Here is a 16,435-nt window from a genome sequence, read left to right as displayed (position 1 = left end):
CTCCGTTTCACCCCCAGTGTCACCCCTCCGTTTCACCCCCAGTGTCACCCCTCCGTGTCACCCCCAGTGTCACCCCCAGTATCACCCCTCCGTTTCACCCCCAGTGTCACCCCTCCGTTTCACCCCCAGTGTCACCCCTCCGTGTCACCCCTCCGTGTCACCCCTCCGTTTCACCCCCAGTGTCACCCCTCCGTTTCACCCCCAGCGTCACCCCTCCGTTTCACCCCCAGCGTCACCCCTCCGTTTCACCCCCAGCGTCACCCCTCCGTTTCACCCCCAGCGTCACCCCTCCGTTTCACCCCCAGCGTCACCCCTCCGTTTCACCCCCAGTGTCACCCCTCCGTTTCACCCCCAGTGTCACCCCTCCGTGTCACCCCCAGTGTCACCCCCAGTATCACCCCTCCGTTTCACCCCCAGTGTCACCCCTCCGTGTCACCCCTCCGTGTCACCCCTCCGTTTCACCCCCAGTGTCACCCCTCCGTTTCACCCCCAGCGTCACCCCTCCGTTTCACCCCCAGCGTCACCCCTCCGTTTCACCCCCAGCGTCACCCCTCCGTTTCACCCCCAGCGTCACCCCTCCGTTTCACCCCCAGCGTCACCCCTCCGTTTCACCCCCAGCGTCACCCCTCCGTTTCACCCCCAGCGTCACCCCCCCGTTTCACCCCCAGTGTCACCCCTCGGTTTCACCCCCAGTGTCACCCCTCGGTTTCACCCCCAGTGTCACCCCTCCGTTTCACCCCCCGTCATGGAAGAAGACACAAAAAACCTCCCAGAAATACTAGAGAACCAAGAGTCTGGCGAGAATGAGGAACTGAAGGAAATTAGTATTAGTAAAAAAAAATAGTACTAGAGAAATTATTGGGACTGAAAGTTGATAAATCCCAGGGACCTAATGATCTACATCCCAGGGTTTTGAAAGAGGTGGCTATAGAGATAGTGGATGTATTGGTTGTCATCTTCCAAAATTCTATAGATTCTGGAACAGTTCCCGCAGATTGGAGGGTAGCAAATGTAACCTCACTGTTAAGAAAATAGGAGCAGGACTAGGCCATTCGGCCCTTCGAGCCTGCTCCGCCATTCAATATGATCTTGGCTGATCCTCTATCTCAATACCATATTCCCGCTCTTTCCCCATACCCCTTGATGCCTTTTGTGTCTAGAAATCTATCGAGCTCCTTCTCAAATATATTAGTGACTGAGCCTCCACAAAACTAGGTGGGATTATGAGTTGTGAGGAGGATGCAAAGAGGCTTCAAGGCGATTTAGACAAGTTGAGTGAGTGGGCAAATACATGGCAGGTGCAGTATAATGTGGATAAATGTGAAGTTATCCACTTCGGAAGGCAAAACAGAAAGGCAGAGCATTATATGCACATTCACCTGAGGAAGGAGGAAGCCTCCGAAAGCTTGTGGATTTTAAAATAAAATTGTTGGACTATAACTTGGTGTTGTAAAATTGTTTACAATTATTTAAATGGTGATAGATTGGGAAATGTTGATGTACAAAGGGACCTGGGTGTCCTTGTACAGCAAACATGCAGGTGCAGCAAGCAGTTAGGAAGGCGAATGGTATGTTGGCCTTCATTGCAAGAGGATTTGAGTCGTCAGCAAAACCAGGGAGGATGTTTCCCCTGGCTGGGGGGTCACAATCTCAGAATAAGGGGTCGGCCATTTAGGACTGAGATGAGGAGAAATTTCTTCACTCAGAGGGTGGTGAATCTTTGGAATTCTCTACCCAGAGGGCTGTGGAGGCTGTCATTGAATACATTCAAAACAGAGATCGATAGATTTCTAGATATTAAAGGTATTAAGAGATATAGGGATCGTGCAGGAAAATGGCAGTGAGGTGGACGATCAGCAATGATTTTACTGAATGGCGGAGCAGGCTCGAGGGGCCTGATGGCCTACTCCTGTTCCTATTTCTTGTGTTCTTATTTCTTATATATAACCCCTGGTATCACCCCCAATATCCCCCTTGAACAATGCCTTGGGTTCTAGTCTTCGAGGTACAAGGAACATTTCCCAGCCCCAGAATTAGTCCATCAAAGCCGAGTCCTTGGCCCCAATATTCCTGCCTGTAGCACCCGGTATCGCCCATTTCCCAGGCAGTACAGAGATGAACTGGCCAATAGGCACAGGCCCAGTGATGTAATGGCCTAGAGGCGGGAAGGGGCCCCCGGGAAGCGGGCGCTGAACGTTGCCCCCGGGGACCCCTCAGATCCGTCACAAAGAGGAGCCTAAAGGCTGCTGAACCTTTTGTTTTACAGGTGCCCAGAAGGTCTTGTGAGATGCTGTTCTCCACAGGCTGAACCCTGCAGGTGCAATATCCCATATAACAGGAGCCCAGACCCGCACAACGTCCCATATAACAGGGGCCCAGACCCGCACAATGTCCCATATAACAGGGGCCCAGACCCGCACAATGTCCCATATAACAGGGTCCAGACCCGCACAACGTCCCATATAACAGGGGCCCAGACCCGCACAACGTCCCATATAACAGGGGCCCAGATCTATCGTACACTCACCACCAATGACTGCTCCAGTCAGGTAATCGTATCCAAATCGTGGAGTGTCTGAAAAACAAAGTTGTTCAATTTCAGTCAAATGGAAACATAAGAATATAAGAAATAGGAGCAGGATTAGCCATTCAGCCCTCGAGCCTGCTCCGCCATTCAATCAGATCATGGCTGGGATCAAGTGGAACAGGAGGGCCCACCGTGGCCCCACCCACCGCCTCCCTCAGGCATGGAGCAGAGCCGAGAGGGCCCAGGCTGTGGGGGGAGCCAGTGGCAATTAGTTTTCTTTAATTGAAGCTCTCTCTCCCTCTCCGCGACCTCTCCCTCCGCTCCCGCCCTCCCTCCATGCCCTCCCTCCCTCTCTCTCTCTGTGCCCCCCTCCCTCTCTCTCTCTGTGCCCCCCTCCCTCTCTCTCTCTCTCTCTCTGTGCCCCCCTCCCTCTCTCTCTGTGCCCCCCTCCCCCTCTCTCTCTGTGCCCCCTCCATCTCTCTCTCTCTGTGCCCCCCCTCCCTCTCTCTCTGTGCCCCCCTCCCTCTCTCTCTCTGTGCCCCCCTCCCTCCCTCTCTCTGTGCCCCCCTCCCTCCCTCTCTCTGTGCCCCCCTCCCTCCCTCTCTCTGTGCCCCCCTCCCTCCCTCTCTCTGTGCCCCCCTCCCTCCCTCTCTCTGTGCCTCCCTCCCTCTCTCTGTGCCCCCCTCCCTCTCTCTCTCTCTGTGCCCCCCTCCCTCTCTCTCTCTGTGCCCCCCTCCCTCTCTCTCTCTGTGCCCCCCTCCCTCTCTCTCTCTGTGCCCCCCTCCCTCTCTCTCTCTCTGTGCCCCCCTCCCTCTCTCTCTCTCTGTGCCCCCCTCCCTCTCTCTGTGCCCCCTCCCTCTCTCCTCACCTCTTTGATGAAAAGTTTTCTCACTGCTTCCAGTATCTCTTGATGCCATTTTTATCTGATTAAACTTTTGTGAAAAGTCCTGTGACATTTTGTCCCATTAAAGGACTCCATAAATGCAAGTTGTTGTATGAAATGAGGAGATTTCAGAGTCAGATGACGTTTAAAACATCAAACAAGCTGCAGTAGTTTTAGGAAGAATTCCTTTACACCACTGGCGGTGGGTCGCTCCGAAGTCAGCTGGTTCTTTACCTGATTGCAAGGCCCACGGATCTTCCTCCAGAATAATTGAAGACAGGATTATGGGGAGAGCCCCACAGTTTGACTCCACCAACTCCCCCAACACATCCACGGTCTGATTGGTGTCCGTTCTCAATGCCGCCTTTAATGGGACGATCCCGTTAAAACTGACTCCAGCCAGGCAGCCAGTAAAACCTGGAGTGTTAAAGCTCTGAATCTCTGCGTCCAAAACACCGACCTCTGACAGGAGAAGCAGCAGAAATTAACACACACACACAGATCACAGTTACACACACACACACACAGATCACAGTCACACACACACACACAGATCACAGTTACACACACACACACACAGAGATCACAGTCACACACACACACACACAGATCACAGTCACACACACACACACACAGAGATCACAGTCACACACACACACACACACAGAGATCACAGTCACACACACACACACACACACACAGAGATCACAGTCACACACACACACACACAGATCACAGTCACACACACACACACACACAGAGATCATAGTCACACACACACACACACAGACCACAGTCACACACACACACACACAGATCACAGTCACACACACACACACAGAGATCACAGTCACACACACACACACAGAGATCACAGTCACACACACACACAGAGATCACAGTCACACACACACACACAGAGATCACAGTCACACACACACACAGAGATCACAGTCACACACACACAGATCACAGTCACACACACACACAGACCACAGTTACACACACACAGATCACAGTTACACACACACACAGATCACAGTTACACACACACAGATCACAGTTACACACACAGATCACAGTCACACACAGATCACAGATCACAGTTACACACACACACACAGATCACAGTCACACACACACACACAGATCACAGTCACACACAGATCACAGTCACACACACACACAGATCACAGTCACACACACACACAGATCACAGTCACACACACACAGATCACAGTTACACACACACACACAGATCACAGTTACACACACACACAGATCACAGTTACACACAGATCACAGTTACACACACAGATCACAGTTACACACAGATCACAGTTACACACAGATCACAGTTACACACACACAGATCACAGTTACACACACACAGATCACAGTTACACACACACAGATCACAGTTACACACACACACAGATCACAGTCACACACACACACAGATCACAGTTACACACAGATCACAGTTACACACACACAGATCACAGTTACACACAGATCACAGTTACACACACACAGATCACAGTTACACACACACAGATCACAGTTACACACACACAGATCACAGTTACACACACACACAGATCACAGTCACACACACACACAGATCACAGTCACACACACACACAGATCACAGTCACACACAGATCACAGTTACACACACACAGATCACAGTTACACACACACACAGATCACAGTTACACACACACACAGATCACAGTTACACACACACACAGATCACAGTTACACACACACACACACATCACAGTTACACACACACATCACAGTTACACACACCCACATCACAGTTACACACACCCACATCACAGTTACACACACACACACACACACCACAGTTACACACACACACACACACACCACAGTTACACACACACACACACCACAGTTACACACACACACACCACAGTTACACACACACACAGACCACAGTTACACACACACACACAGATCACAGTTACACACACACACACATCACAGTTACACACACACACACATCACAGTTACACACACCCACATCACAGTTACACACACCCACACAATCACCTTTACACACACACAATCACCTTTACACACACAAACACACAGATCACAGTTACACACAGATCACAGTTACACACACACACACAGATCACAGTTACACACACACACACACACACAGATCACAGTTACACACACACACACAGATCACAGTTACACACACACACACAGATCACAGTTACACACACACACACAGATCACAGTTACACACACACAGATCACAGTTACACACACACACAGATCACAGTTACACACACACAGATCACAGTTACACACACACACACAGATCACAGTTACACACACACACACACAGATCACAGTTACACACACACTGATCACAGTTACACACACACTGATCACAGTTACACACACACACACAGATCACAGTTACACACACACACACAGATCACAGTTACACACACACACAGATCACAGTTACACACACACAGATCACAGTTACACACACCCACATCACAGTTACACACACACAATCACCTTTACACACACAAACACACAGATCACAGTTACACACAGATCACAGTTACACACACACACACACAGATCACAGTTACACACACACACACACACACACAGATCACAGTTACACACACACACAGATCACAGTTACACACACACACACAGATCACAGTTACACACACACAGATCACAGTTACACACACACAGATCACAGTTACACACACACACACACAGATCACAGTTACACACACACACACAGATCACAGTTACACACACACACACAGATCACAGTTACACACACACACACAGATCACAGTTACACACACACACACAGATCACAGTTACACACACACACACAGATCACAGTTACACACACACTGATCACAGTTACACACACACTGATCACAGTTACACACACACACACAGATCACAGTTACACACACACACACAGATCACAGTTACACACACACAGATCACAGTTACACACACACAGATCACAGTTACACACACACAGATCACAGTTACACACACACAGATCACAGTTACACACACACATCACAGTTACACACACACATCACAGTTACACACACACACAGATCACAGTCACACACACACAGATCACAGTCACACAGATCACAGTCACACAGATCACAGTCACACAGATCACAGTCACACAGATCACAGTTACACAGATCACAGTCACACAGATCACAGTCACACACACACACAGATCACAGTCACACACACACACAGATCACAGTCACACACACACACAGATCACAGTCACACACACACACAGATCACAGTCACACACACACACAGATCACAGTCACACACACACACAGATCACAGTTACACACACACACAGATCACAGTTACACACACACACAGATCACAGTTACACACACACAGATCACAGTTACACACAGATCACAGTTACACACACACAGATCACAGTTACACACACACAGATCACAGTTACACACACACAGATCACAGTTACACACACACATATCACAGTTACACACACACATATCACAGTTACACACACACACAGATTACAGTTACACACACACACAGATCACAGTTACACACACAGATCACAGTTACACACACACAGATCACAGTTACACACACACACAGATCACAGTTACACACACACATATCACAGTTACACACACACACAGATTACAGTTACACACACACACAGATTACAGTTACACACACAGATCACAGTTACACACACACAGATCACAGTTACACACACGCACACATCACAGTTACACACAGATCACAGTTACACACACACAGATCACAGTTACACACACACACACATCACAGTTACACACAGATCACAGTTACACACACACAGATCACAGTTACACACACACAGATCACAGTTACACACACACAGATCACCTTTACACACACACACATATCACAGTTACACACACACACAGATCACAGTTACACACACACACAGATCACAGTTACACACACACACAGATCACAGTTACACACACACACACACACACATATCACAGTTACACACACGCACACAGATCACAGTTACACACACACACACAGATCACAGTTACACACACACACACAGATCACAGTTACACACACAGATCACAGTTACACACACACACACATACATCACCTTTACACACACATCACCTTTACACACACACAATCACCTTTACACACACACACACATCACCTTTACACACAATCACCTTTACACACACACATCACCTTTACACACACACATCACCTTTACACACACACATCACCTTTACACACATACACACCACCTTTACACACACAGATCACAGTTACACACACACATCACCTTTACACACACACATCACCTTTACACAGATTACATTTACACAGATCACCAGGGAGACTAACAAGGAGGGCATGACATTAGAAGAATAGATCAAAAAAGGTATAAAGATGTCTAATTAATAAACTAATCTAACAGAGAGGATAAGACCCTGGTCCGGATGGATAGCATCTGTGAATATTAAAGACGTTAGAGAGGAGACAGCAGAGGCATTATTACATACATATATATATATATATACACATATACACACACACACACACACACAAATAATGTCCAGAACTAGCTGCGCCTCTAGCCAAGCTGTTCCAGTACAGCTACAACACTGGCATCTACCCAACAATGTGGAAAATTGCCCAGGTATGTCCTGTCCACAAAAAGCAGGACAAATCCAATCCGGCCAATTACCGCCCCATCAGTCTACTCTCAATCATCAGCAAAGTGATGAAAGGTGTTGTCGACAGTGCTATCAAGCGGCACTTACTCACCAATAACCTGCTCACCGATGCTCAGTTTGGGTTCCGCCAGGACCACTCGGCTCCAGACCTCATTACAGCCTTGGTCCAAACATGGACAAAAGAGCTGAATTCCAGAAGTGAGGTGAGAGTGACTGCCCTTGACATCAAGGCAGCATTTGACCGAGTGTGGCACCAAGGAGCCCGAGTAAAATTGAAGTCAATGGGAATCAGGGGGAAATCTCTCCAGTGGCTGCAATCATACCGAGCACAAAGGAAGATGGTAGTGGTTGTTGGAGGCCAATCATCTCAGCCCCAGGACATTGCTGCAGGAGTTTCTCAGGGCAGTGTCCTAGGCCCAACCATCTTCAGCTGCTTCATCAATGACCTTCCCTCCATCATAAGGTCAGAAATGGGGATGTTCGCTGATGATTGCACAGTGTTCAGTTCCATTCGCAACCCCTCAAATAATGAAGCAGTCCATGCCCGCATGCAGCAAGACCTGGACAACATCCAGGCTTGGGCTGATAAGTGGCAAGTAACATTCAGGCCAGACAAGTGCCAGGCAATGACCATCTCCAACAAGAGAGAGTCTAACCACCTCCCCTTGACATTCAACGGTATTACCATCGCCGAATCCCCCACCATCAACATCCTGGGAGTCACCATTGACCAGAAACTTAACTGGACCAGCCATATAAATATTGTGGCTACAAGAGCAGGTCAGAGTCTGGGTATTCTGCGGCGAGTGACTCACCTCTTGACTCCCCAAAGCCTTTCCACCATCTACAAGGCACAAGTCAGGAGTGTGATGGAATACTCTCCACTTGCCTGGATGCAACTCCAACAACACTCAAGAAGCTCGACACCATCCAGGACAAAGCAGCCCACTTGATTGGCACCCCATCACCACCCTAAACATTCACTCCCTTCACCACCGGCTCACTGTGGCTGCAGTGTGTACCATCCACAGGATGCACTGCAGCAACTCGCCAAGGCTTCTTTGACAGCACCTCCTAAACCCGAGACCTCTACCACCTAGAAGGACAAGGACAGCAGGCACATGGGAACAACACCATCTGCACGTTCCCCTCCAAGTCACACACCATCCCGACTTGGAAATATATCGCCATTCCTTCATCGTCGCTGGGTCAAAATCCTGGAACTCCCTTCCTAACAGCACTGTGGGAGAACCTTCACCACACGGACTGCAGCGGTTCAAGGCAGCGGCTCACCACCACCTTCTCAAGGGCAATTAGGGATGGGCAATAAATGCCGGCCTCGCCAGCAACTCCCACATCCCAGGAACGAATAAAAAAAAAACTCATTAAAGGGAATAGTGCCCGAGGACTGGCAGGCAATTAATGTAGTTCCCATATTTAAAAAGGGAGATTGAACTAGTCCAGGGAACTATAGACCAATTTGCTTAACATCGGTGGTAGGAAAGATAATGGAATCTTTACTCGAAGATGTAATACAAAAACACCTGGAAACTGTAAATATAATAAAGAATAGTCAGCATTGATTTCAAAAGGGAAAGTCATGCTTGGCCAACCTTACTGAATTCTTTGAAGAAGTAACAGAAAGAGTAGACAAGGGTAATGTACTAGATGTAATATATATAGATTTTCAAAAGGCCTTCAATAAGGTGCTCAGATAAGGTCGTAGACTCGTGACTAAGGTCAGAGCATGTGGAGTCAGGGGTCAGGTAGCAGAATGAATAGCAAGCTGGCTACAAAACAGAAACAGAGAGTAGGGGTTAAGGGTAGCTACTCAGACTGGCAAAAGTTGGGAAGTGGTGTTCCACAGGGATCGGTGCTGGGACCACTGTTGTTCACAATTTGCATAAATGATTTGGACTCGGAAATCGGAAGTACAATTTCAAAATATGCGGATGACACCAAATTGGGGGTTGTAGTTAATACTGAGGAGGACTGTGACAAAATACAGGAAGACATTAATAAATTTACAGAATGGGCGTGTAATTAGCAAATGAATTTCAATATGGATAAGTGTGAGGTGGTACATTTTGGTAGGACGAATAAGGAGGCCACACACTCCTTGGATAATAAGAGTCTAAATGGGATAGAGGAGCAGAGGGATCTGGGATACAGATACACAAATCAATAAAAGTAGCGACACAGGTTAATAAGGCCATAAAAAAAACAAACCCAGTACTGGGGTTCATTTCTAGAGGGATAGAATTGAAAAGCAGAGAAGTTATGTTAAACTTGTGTAGAACCTTGGTTAGACCACACTTGGAGTATTGTGCACAGTTCTGGTCTCCATATTATAAAAAGGATATTTTTTTTTATTCGTTCACGGGATGTGGGCGTCGCTGGTGAGGCCAGCATTTATTGCCCATCCCAAATTGCCCTCGAGAAGGTGGTGGTGAGCCGCCTTCTTGAACCGCTGCAGTCTGTGTGGTGAAGGTTCTCCCACAGTGCTGTTAGGAAGGGAGTTCCAGGATTTTGACCCAGCGACAATGAAGGAACGGCGATATATTTCCAAGTTGGGATGGTGTGTGACTTGGAGGGGAACGTGCAGGTGGTGTTGTTCCCATGTGCCTGCTGCTCTTGTCCTTCTAGATGGTAGAGGTCGCGGGTTTGGGAGGTGCTGTCGAAGAAGCCTTGGCGAGTTGCTGCAGTGCATCCTGTGGATGGTGCACACTGCAGCCACAGTGCGCCGATGGTCAAGGGAGTGAATGTTTAGGGTGGTGGATGGGGTGCCAATCAAGCGGGCTGCTTTGTCCTGGATGGTGTCGAGCTTCTTGAGTGTTGTTGGAGCTGCACTCATCCAGGCAAGTGGAGAGTATTCCATCACACTCCTGACTTGTGCCTTGTAGATGGTGGAAAGGCTTTGGGGAGTCAGGAGGTGAGTCACTTGCCGCAGAATACCCAGCCTCTGACCTGCTCTCGTAGCCACAGTATTTATATGGCTGGTCCAGTTAAGTTTCTGGTCAATGGTGACCCCCAGGATGTTGATGGTGGGGGATTCGGCGATGGTAATGCCGTTGAATGTCAAGGGGAGGTGGTTAGACTCTCTCTTGTTGGAGATGGTCATTGCCTGGCACTTATCTGGCGCGAATGTTACTTGCCACTTATCAGCCCAAGCCTGGATGTTGTCCAGGTCTTGCTGCATGCGGGCTCGGACTGCTTCATTATTTGAGGGGTTGCGAATGGAACTGAACACTGTGCAGTCATCAGCGAACATCCCCATTTCTGACCTTATGATGGAGGGAAGGTCATTGATGAAGCAGCTGAAGATGGCTGGGCCTAGGACACTGCCCTGAGGAACTCCTGCAGCAATGTCCTGGGGCTGAGATGATTGGCCTCCAACAACCACTACCATCTTCCTTTGTGCTCGGTATGACTCCAGCCACTGGAGAGTTTTCCCCCTGATTCCCATTGACTTCAATTTTACTCGGGCTCCTTGGTGCCACACTCGGTCAAATGCTGCCTTGATGTCAAGGGCAGTCACTCTCACCTCACCTCTGGAATTCAGCTCTTTTGTCCATGTTTGGACCAAGGCTGTAATGAGGTCTGGAGCCGAGTGGTCCTGGCGGGACCCAAACTGAGCATCGGTGAGCAGGTTATTGGTGAGTAAGTGCCGCTTGATAGCACTGGAGAAGGTGCAAAAAAGATTTACAAGGATGATACCAGAACTGAGAGGTTATAAATATCAGGTAAGGTTGAGCAGGCTGGGGCTCTTTTCTCTAGAAAATAGAAGGCTGAGGGGTGACCTGATAGAGGTCTAAGATTATGAAAGGGTTTGATAGGGTTGACGTAGAGGAGATGTTTCCACTTGTGGGGAGACCAGAACGAGGCCTGATAAATATAAGATAATCACCAATAAATCCAATAGGGAATTCAGGAGAAACTTCTTTACCCAGAGAGTGGTGAGAATGTGGAACTTGTTACCACAAGGAATAGTTGAGGCGAATAGTGTAGATGCATTTAAGGGGAAGCTCGATAAACACGAGGGAGAAAGGAATAGAAGGATTTGCTGATAGGATGAGATGGAGAGGGGTGGGAGGAGGCTCGTGTGGAGCAAAAACACCAGCATAGACCAGTTGGGCCGAATGGCCTGTTTCTGTGCTGTACATTCTGTGTAATTCTATGTAATCACATTTACACATGTTGTTGTTCTGATCAATCACTTAATCTGTTCCTTTTCTAATTTCTATTTCTCCTCTTCTCAAGTTAATAAAGTAACATCCCTGAGTTGGATATTTCCCTCTCTTCACCAATCCTGTTCATTTATACACACAGTGAAAAGCTTGGACCTGTACTGGTCCACGGGAGACACTTTCAAAACTGTTTCCAATGCCCCATACCGACCTCTCCTCTCTCCTGAGGGTCCTTAGCATTCTATGCAGCAGCCTCCAAATCCACACCAGCAACGATGCACACCTCTGACACTAACAGGGCGACACACCTCTGACACTAACAGGGCGACACACCTCTGACACTAACAGGGCGACACACCTCTGACACTAACAGGGCGACACACCTCTGACACTAACAGGGCGACACACCTCTGACACTAACAGGGCGACACACCTCTGACACTAACAGGGCGACACACCTCTGACACTAACAGGGCGACACACCTCTGACACTAACAGGGCGACACACCTCTGACACTAACAGGGCGACACACCTCTGACACTAACAGGGCGACACACCTCTGACACTAACAGGGCGACACACCTCTGACACTAACAGGGCGACACACCTCTGACACTAACAGGGCGACACACCTCTGACACTAACAGGGCGACACACCTTCTGGCACTAACAGGGCGACACACCTCTGACACTAACAGGGCGACACACCTCTGACACTAACAGGGCGACACACCTCTGACACTAACAGGGCGACACACCTCTGACACTAACAGGGCGACACACCTCTGACACTAACAGGGCGACACACCTCTGACACTAACAGGGCGACACACCTTCTGGCACTAACAGGGCGACACACCTCTGACACTAACAGGGCGACACACCTTCTGGCACTAACAGGGCGACACACCTTCTGGCACTAATAGGGCGACACACCTCTGACACTAACAGGGCGACACACCTCTGACACTAACAGGGCGACACACCTTCTGGCACTAATAGGGCGACACACCTCTGACACTAACAGGGCGACACACCTCTGACACTAACAGGGCGACACACCTCTGACACTAACAGGGCGACACACCTCTGACACTAACAGGGCGACACACCTTCTGACACTAACAGGGCGACACACCTCTGACACTAACAGGGCGACACACCTCTGACACTAACAGGGCGACACACCTCTGACACTAACAGGGCGACACACCTTCTGACACTAACAGGGCGACACACCTCTGACACTAACAGGGCGACACACCTCTGACACTAACAGGGCGACACACCTTCTGACACTAACAGGGCGACACACCTCTGACACTAACAGGGCAACACACCTTCTGGCACTAACAGGGCGACACACCTTCTGACACTAACAGGGCGACACACCTTCTGACACTAACAGGGCGACACACCTTCTGACACTAACAGGGCGACACACCTTCTGACACTAACAGGGCGACACACCTCTGACACTAACAGGGCGACACACCTCTGACACTAACAGGGCGACACACCTTCTGACACTAACAGTGCGACACACCTTCTGACACTAACAGGGCGACACACCTTCTGGCACTAACAGGGAGACACACCTCTGACACTAACAGGGCGACACACCTCTGACACTAACAGGGCGACACACCTTCTGGCACTAACAGGGCGACACACCTTCTGACACTAACAGGGCGACACACCTTCTGGCACTAACAGGGCGACACACCTCTGACACTAACAGGGCGACACACCTTCTGGCACTAACAGGGCGACACACCTTCTGGCACTAATAGGGCGACACACCTCTGACACTAACAGGGCGACACACCTCTGACACTAACAGGGCGACACACCTCTGACACTAACAGGGCGACACACCTTCTGGCACTAACAGGGCGACACACCTTCTGGCACTAATAGGGCGACACACCTCTGACACTAACAGGGCGACACACCTCTGACACTAACAGGGCGACACACCTTCTGGCACTAATAGGGCGACACACCTCTGACACTAACAGGGCGACACACCTTCTGACACTAACAGGGCGACACACCTTCTGGCACTAACAGGGCGACACACCTCTGACACTAACAGGGCGACACACCTTCTGACACTAACAGGGCGACACACCTTCTGACACTAACAGGGTGACACACCTTCTGACACTAACAGGGCGACACACCTCTGACACTAACAGGGCGACACACCTCTGACACTAACAGGGCGACACACCTTCTGACACTAACAGGGCGACACACCTCTGACACTAACAGGGCGACACACCTCTGACACTAACAGGGCGACACACCTTCTGACACTAACAGTGCGACACACCTTCTGACACTAACAGGGCGACACACCTTCTGGCACTAACAGGGCGACACACCTTCTGACACTAACAGGGCGACACACCTTCTGACACTAACAGGGCGACACACCTTCTGACACTAACAGGGCGACACACCTCTGACACTAACAGGGCGACACACCTTCTGACACTAACAGGGCGACACACCTCTGACACTAACAGGGCGACACACCTTCTGACACTAACAGTGCGACACACCTTCTGACACTAACAGGGCGACACACCTTCTGGCACTAACAGGGCGACACACCTCTGACACTAACAGGGCGACACACCTCTGACACTAACAGGGCGACACACCTTCTGGCACTAACAGGGCGACACACCTTCTGACACTAACAGGGCGACACACCTTCTGGCACTAACAGGGCGACACACCTCTGACACTAACAGGGCGACACACCTTCTGGCACTAACAGGGCGACACACCTTCTGGCACTAATAGGGCGACACACCTCTGACACTAACAGGGCGACACACCTCTGACACTAACAGGGCGACACACCTTCTGGCACTAATAGGGCGACACACCTCTGACACTAACAGGGCGACACACCTCTGACACTAACAGGGCGACACACCTCTGACACTAACAGGGCGACACACCTCTGACACTAACAGGGCGACACACCTTCTGACACTAACAGGGCGACACACCTTCTGACACTAACAGGGCGACACACCTCTGACACTAACAGGGCGACACACCTTCTGGCACTAACAGGGCGACACACCTTCTGGCACTAACAGGGCGACACACCTTCTGACACTAACAGGGCGACACACCTCTGACACTAACAGGGCGACACACCTTCTGGCACTAACAGGGCGACACACCTTCTGACACTAACAGGGCGACACACCTTCTGACACTAACAGGGCGACACACCTTCTGACACTAACAGGGCGACACACCTTCTGGCACTAACAGGGCGACACACCTTCTGACACTAACAGGGCGACACACCTCTGACACTAACAGGGCGACACACCTTCTGGCACTAACAGGGCGACACACCTTCTGACACTAACAGGGCGACACACCTTCTGACACTAACAGGGCGACACACCTTCTGACACTAACAGGGCGACACACCTCTGACACTAACAGGGCGACACACCTTCTGGCACTAACAGGGCGACACACCTCTGACACTAACAGGGCGACACACCTCTGACACTAACAGGGCGACACACCTTCTGACACTAATAGGGCGACACACCTCTGACACTAATAGGGCGACACACCTCTGACACTAACAGGGCGACACACCTCTGACACTAACAGGGCGACACACCTCTGACACTAACAGGGCGACACACCTCTGACACTAACAGGGCGACACACCTCTGACACTAACAGGGCGACACACCTCTGACACTAACAGGGCGACACACCTTTCTGGAATTGTTGTGGGAGCTGCTAATCAGACGCTTATCCTGCATATATAGAAATGCATAATAGGCAAGAAAGGTCTTTTTTTAAACCTTTCCCCAGTCCCACTCTTGCATTTAAAGATTCCCATATCATATCTCAGGGCTTTACGTACAATGAATGAATTACATTTCAATGACTTGTTATTTAGACAAATACAACAGCGATTTTTCTGCACAGCAAGATTCCACAAACACAGTGCGATGAATGGCCGGTGTTTTAGTGGTG

At 49.7% G+C, this 16,435-nt stretch overlaps 1 protein-coding gene across 1 annotated transcript in view; it reads right to left on the bottom strand.

Annotated features, from left to right (window-relative positions):
- cntnap1 (contactin associated protein 1) overlaps positions 1 to 16,435 on the bottom strand; it is a 96,427-nt gene that overhangs the window by 2,010 nt on the left and 77,982 nt on the right. Inside the window, exons 22-23 of the mRNA XM_067969300.1 lie at positions 3,645 to 3,872; positions 2,528 to 2,575 (exon numbers count right to left, since the gene is read on the bottom strand). Coding sequence (XP_067825401.1) covers positions 2,528 to 2,575; positions 3,645 to 3,872 — 276 coding nt within the window. The remainder of the gene's footprint in view (positions 1 to 2,527; positions 2,576 to 3,644; positions 3,873 to 16,435) is intronic.

The sequence above is a fragment of the Heptranchias perlo genome, chromosome 30, assembly GCF_035084215.1.
Source record: "Heptranchias perlo isolate sHepPer1 chromosome 30, sHepPer1.hap1, whole genome shotgun sequence".
Taxonomy (NCBI): domain Eukaryota; kingdom Metazoa; phylum Chordata; class Chondrichthyes; order Hexanchiformes; family Hexanchidae; genus Heptranchias; species Heptranchias perlo.
The sequence above is the reverse complement of the archived record's forward strand: the minus strand, read 5'-3'. Positions and strand labels throughout refer to the sequence as shown.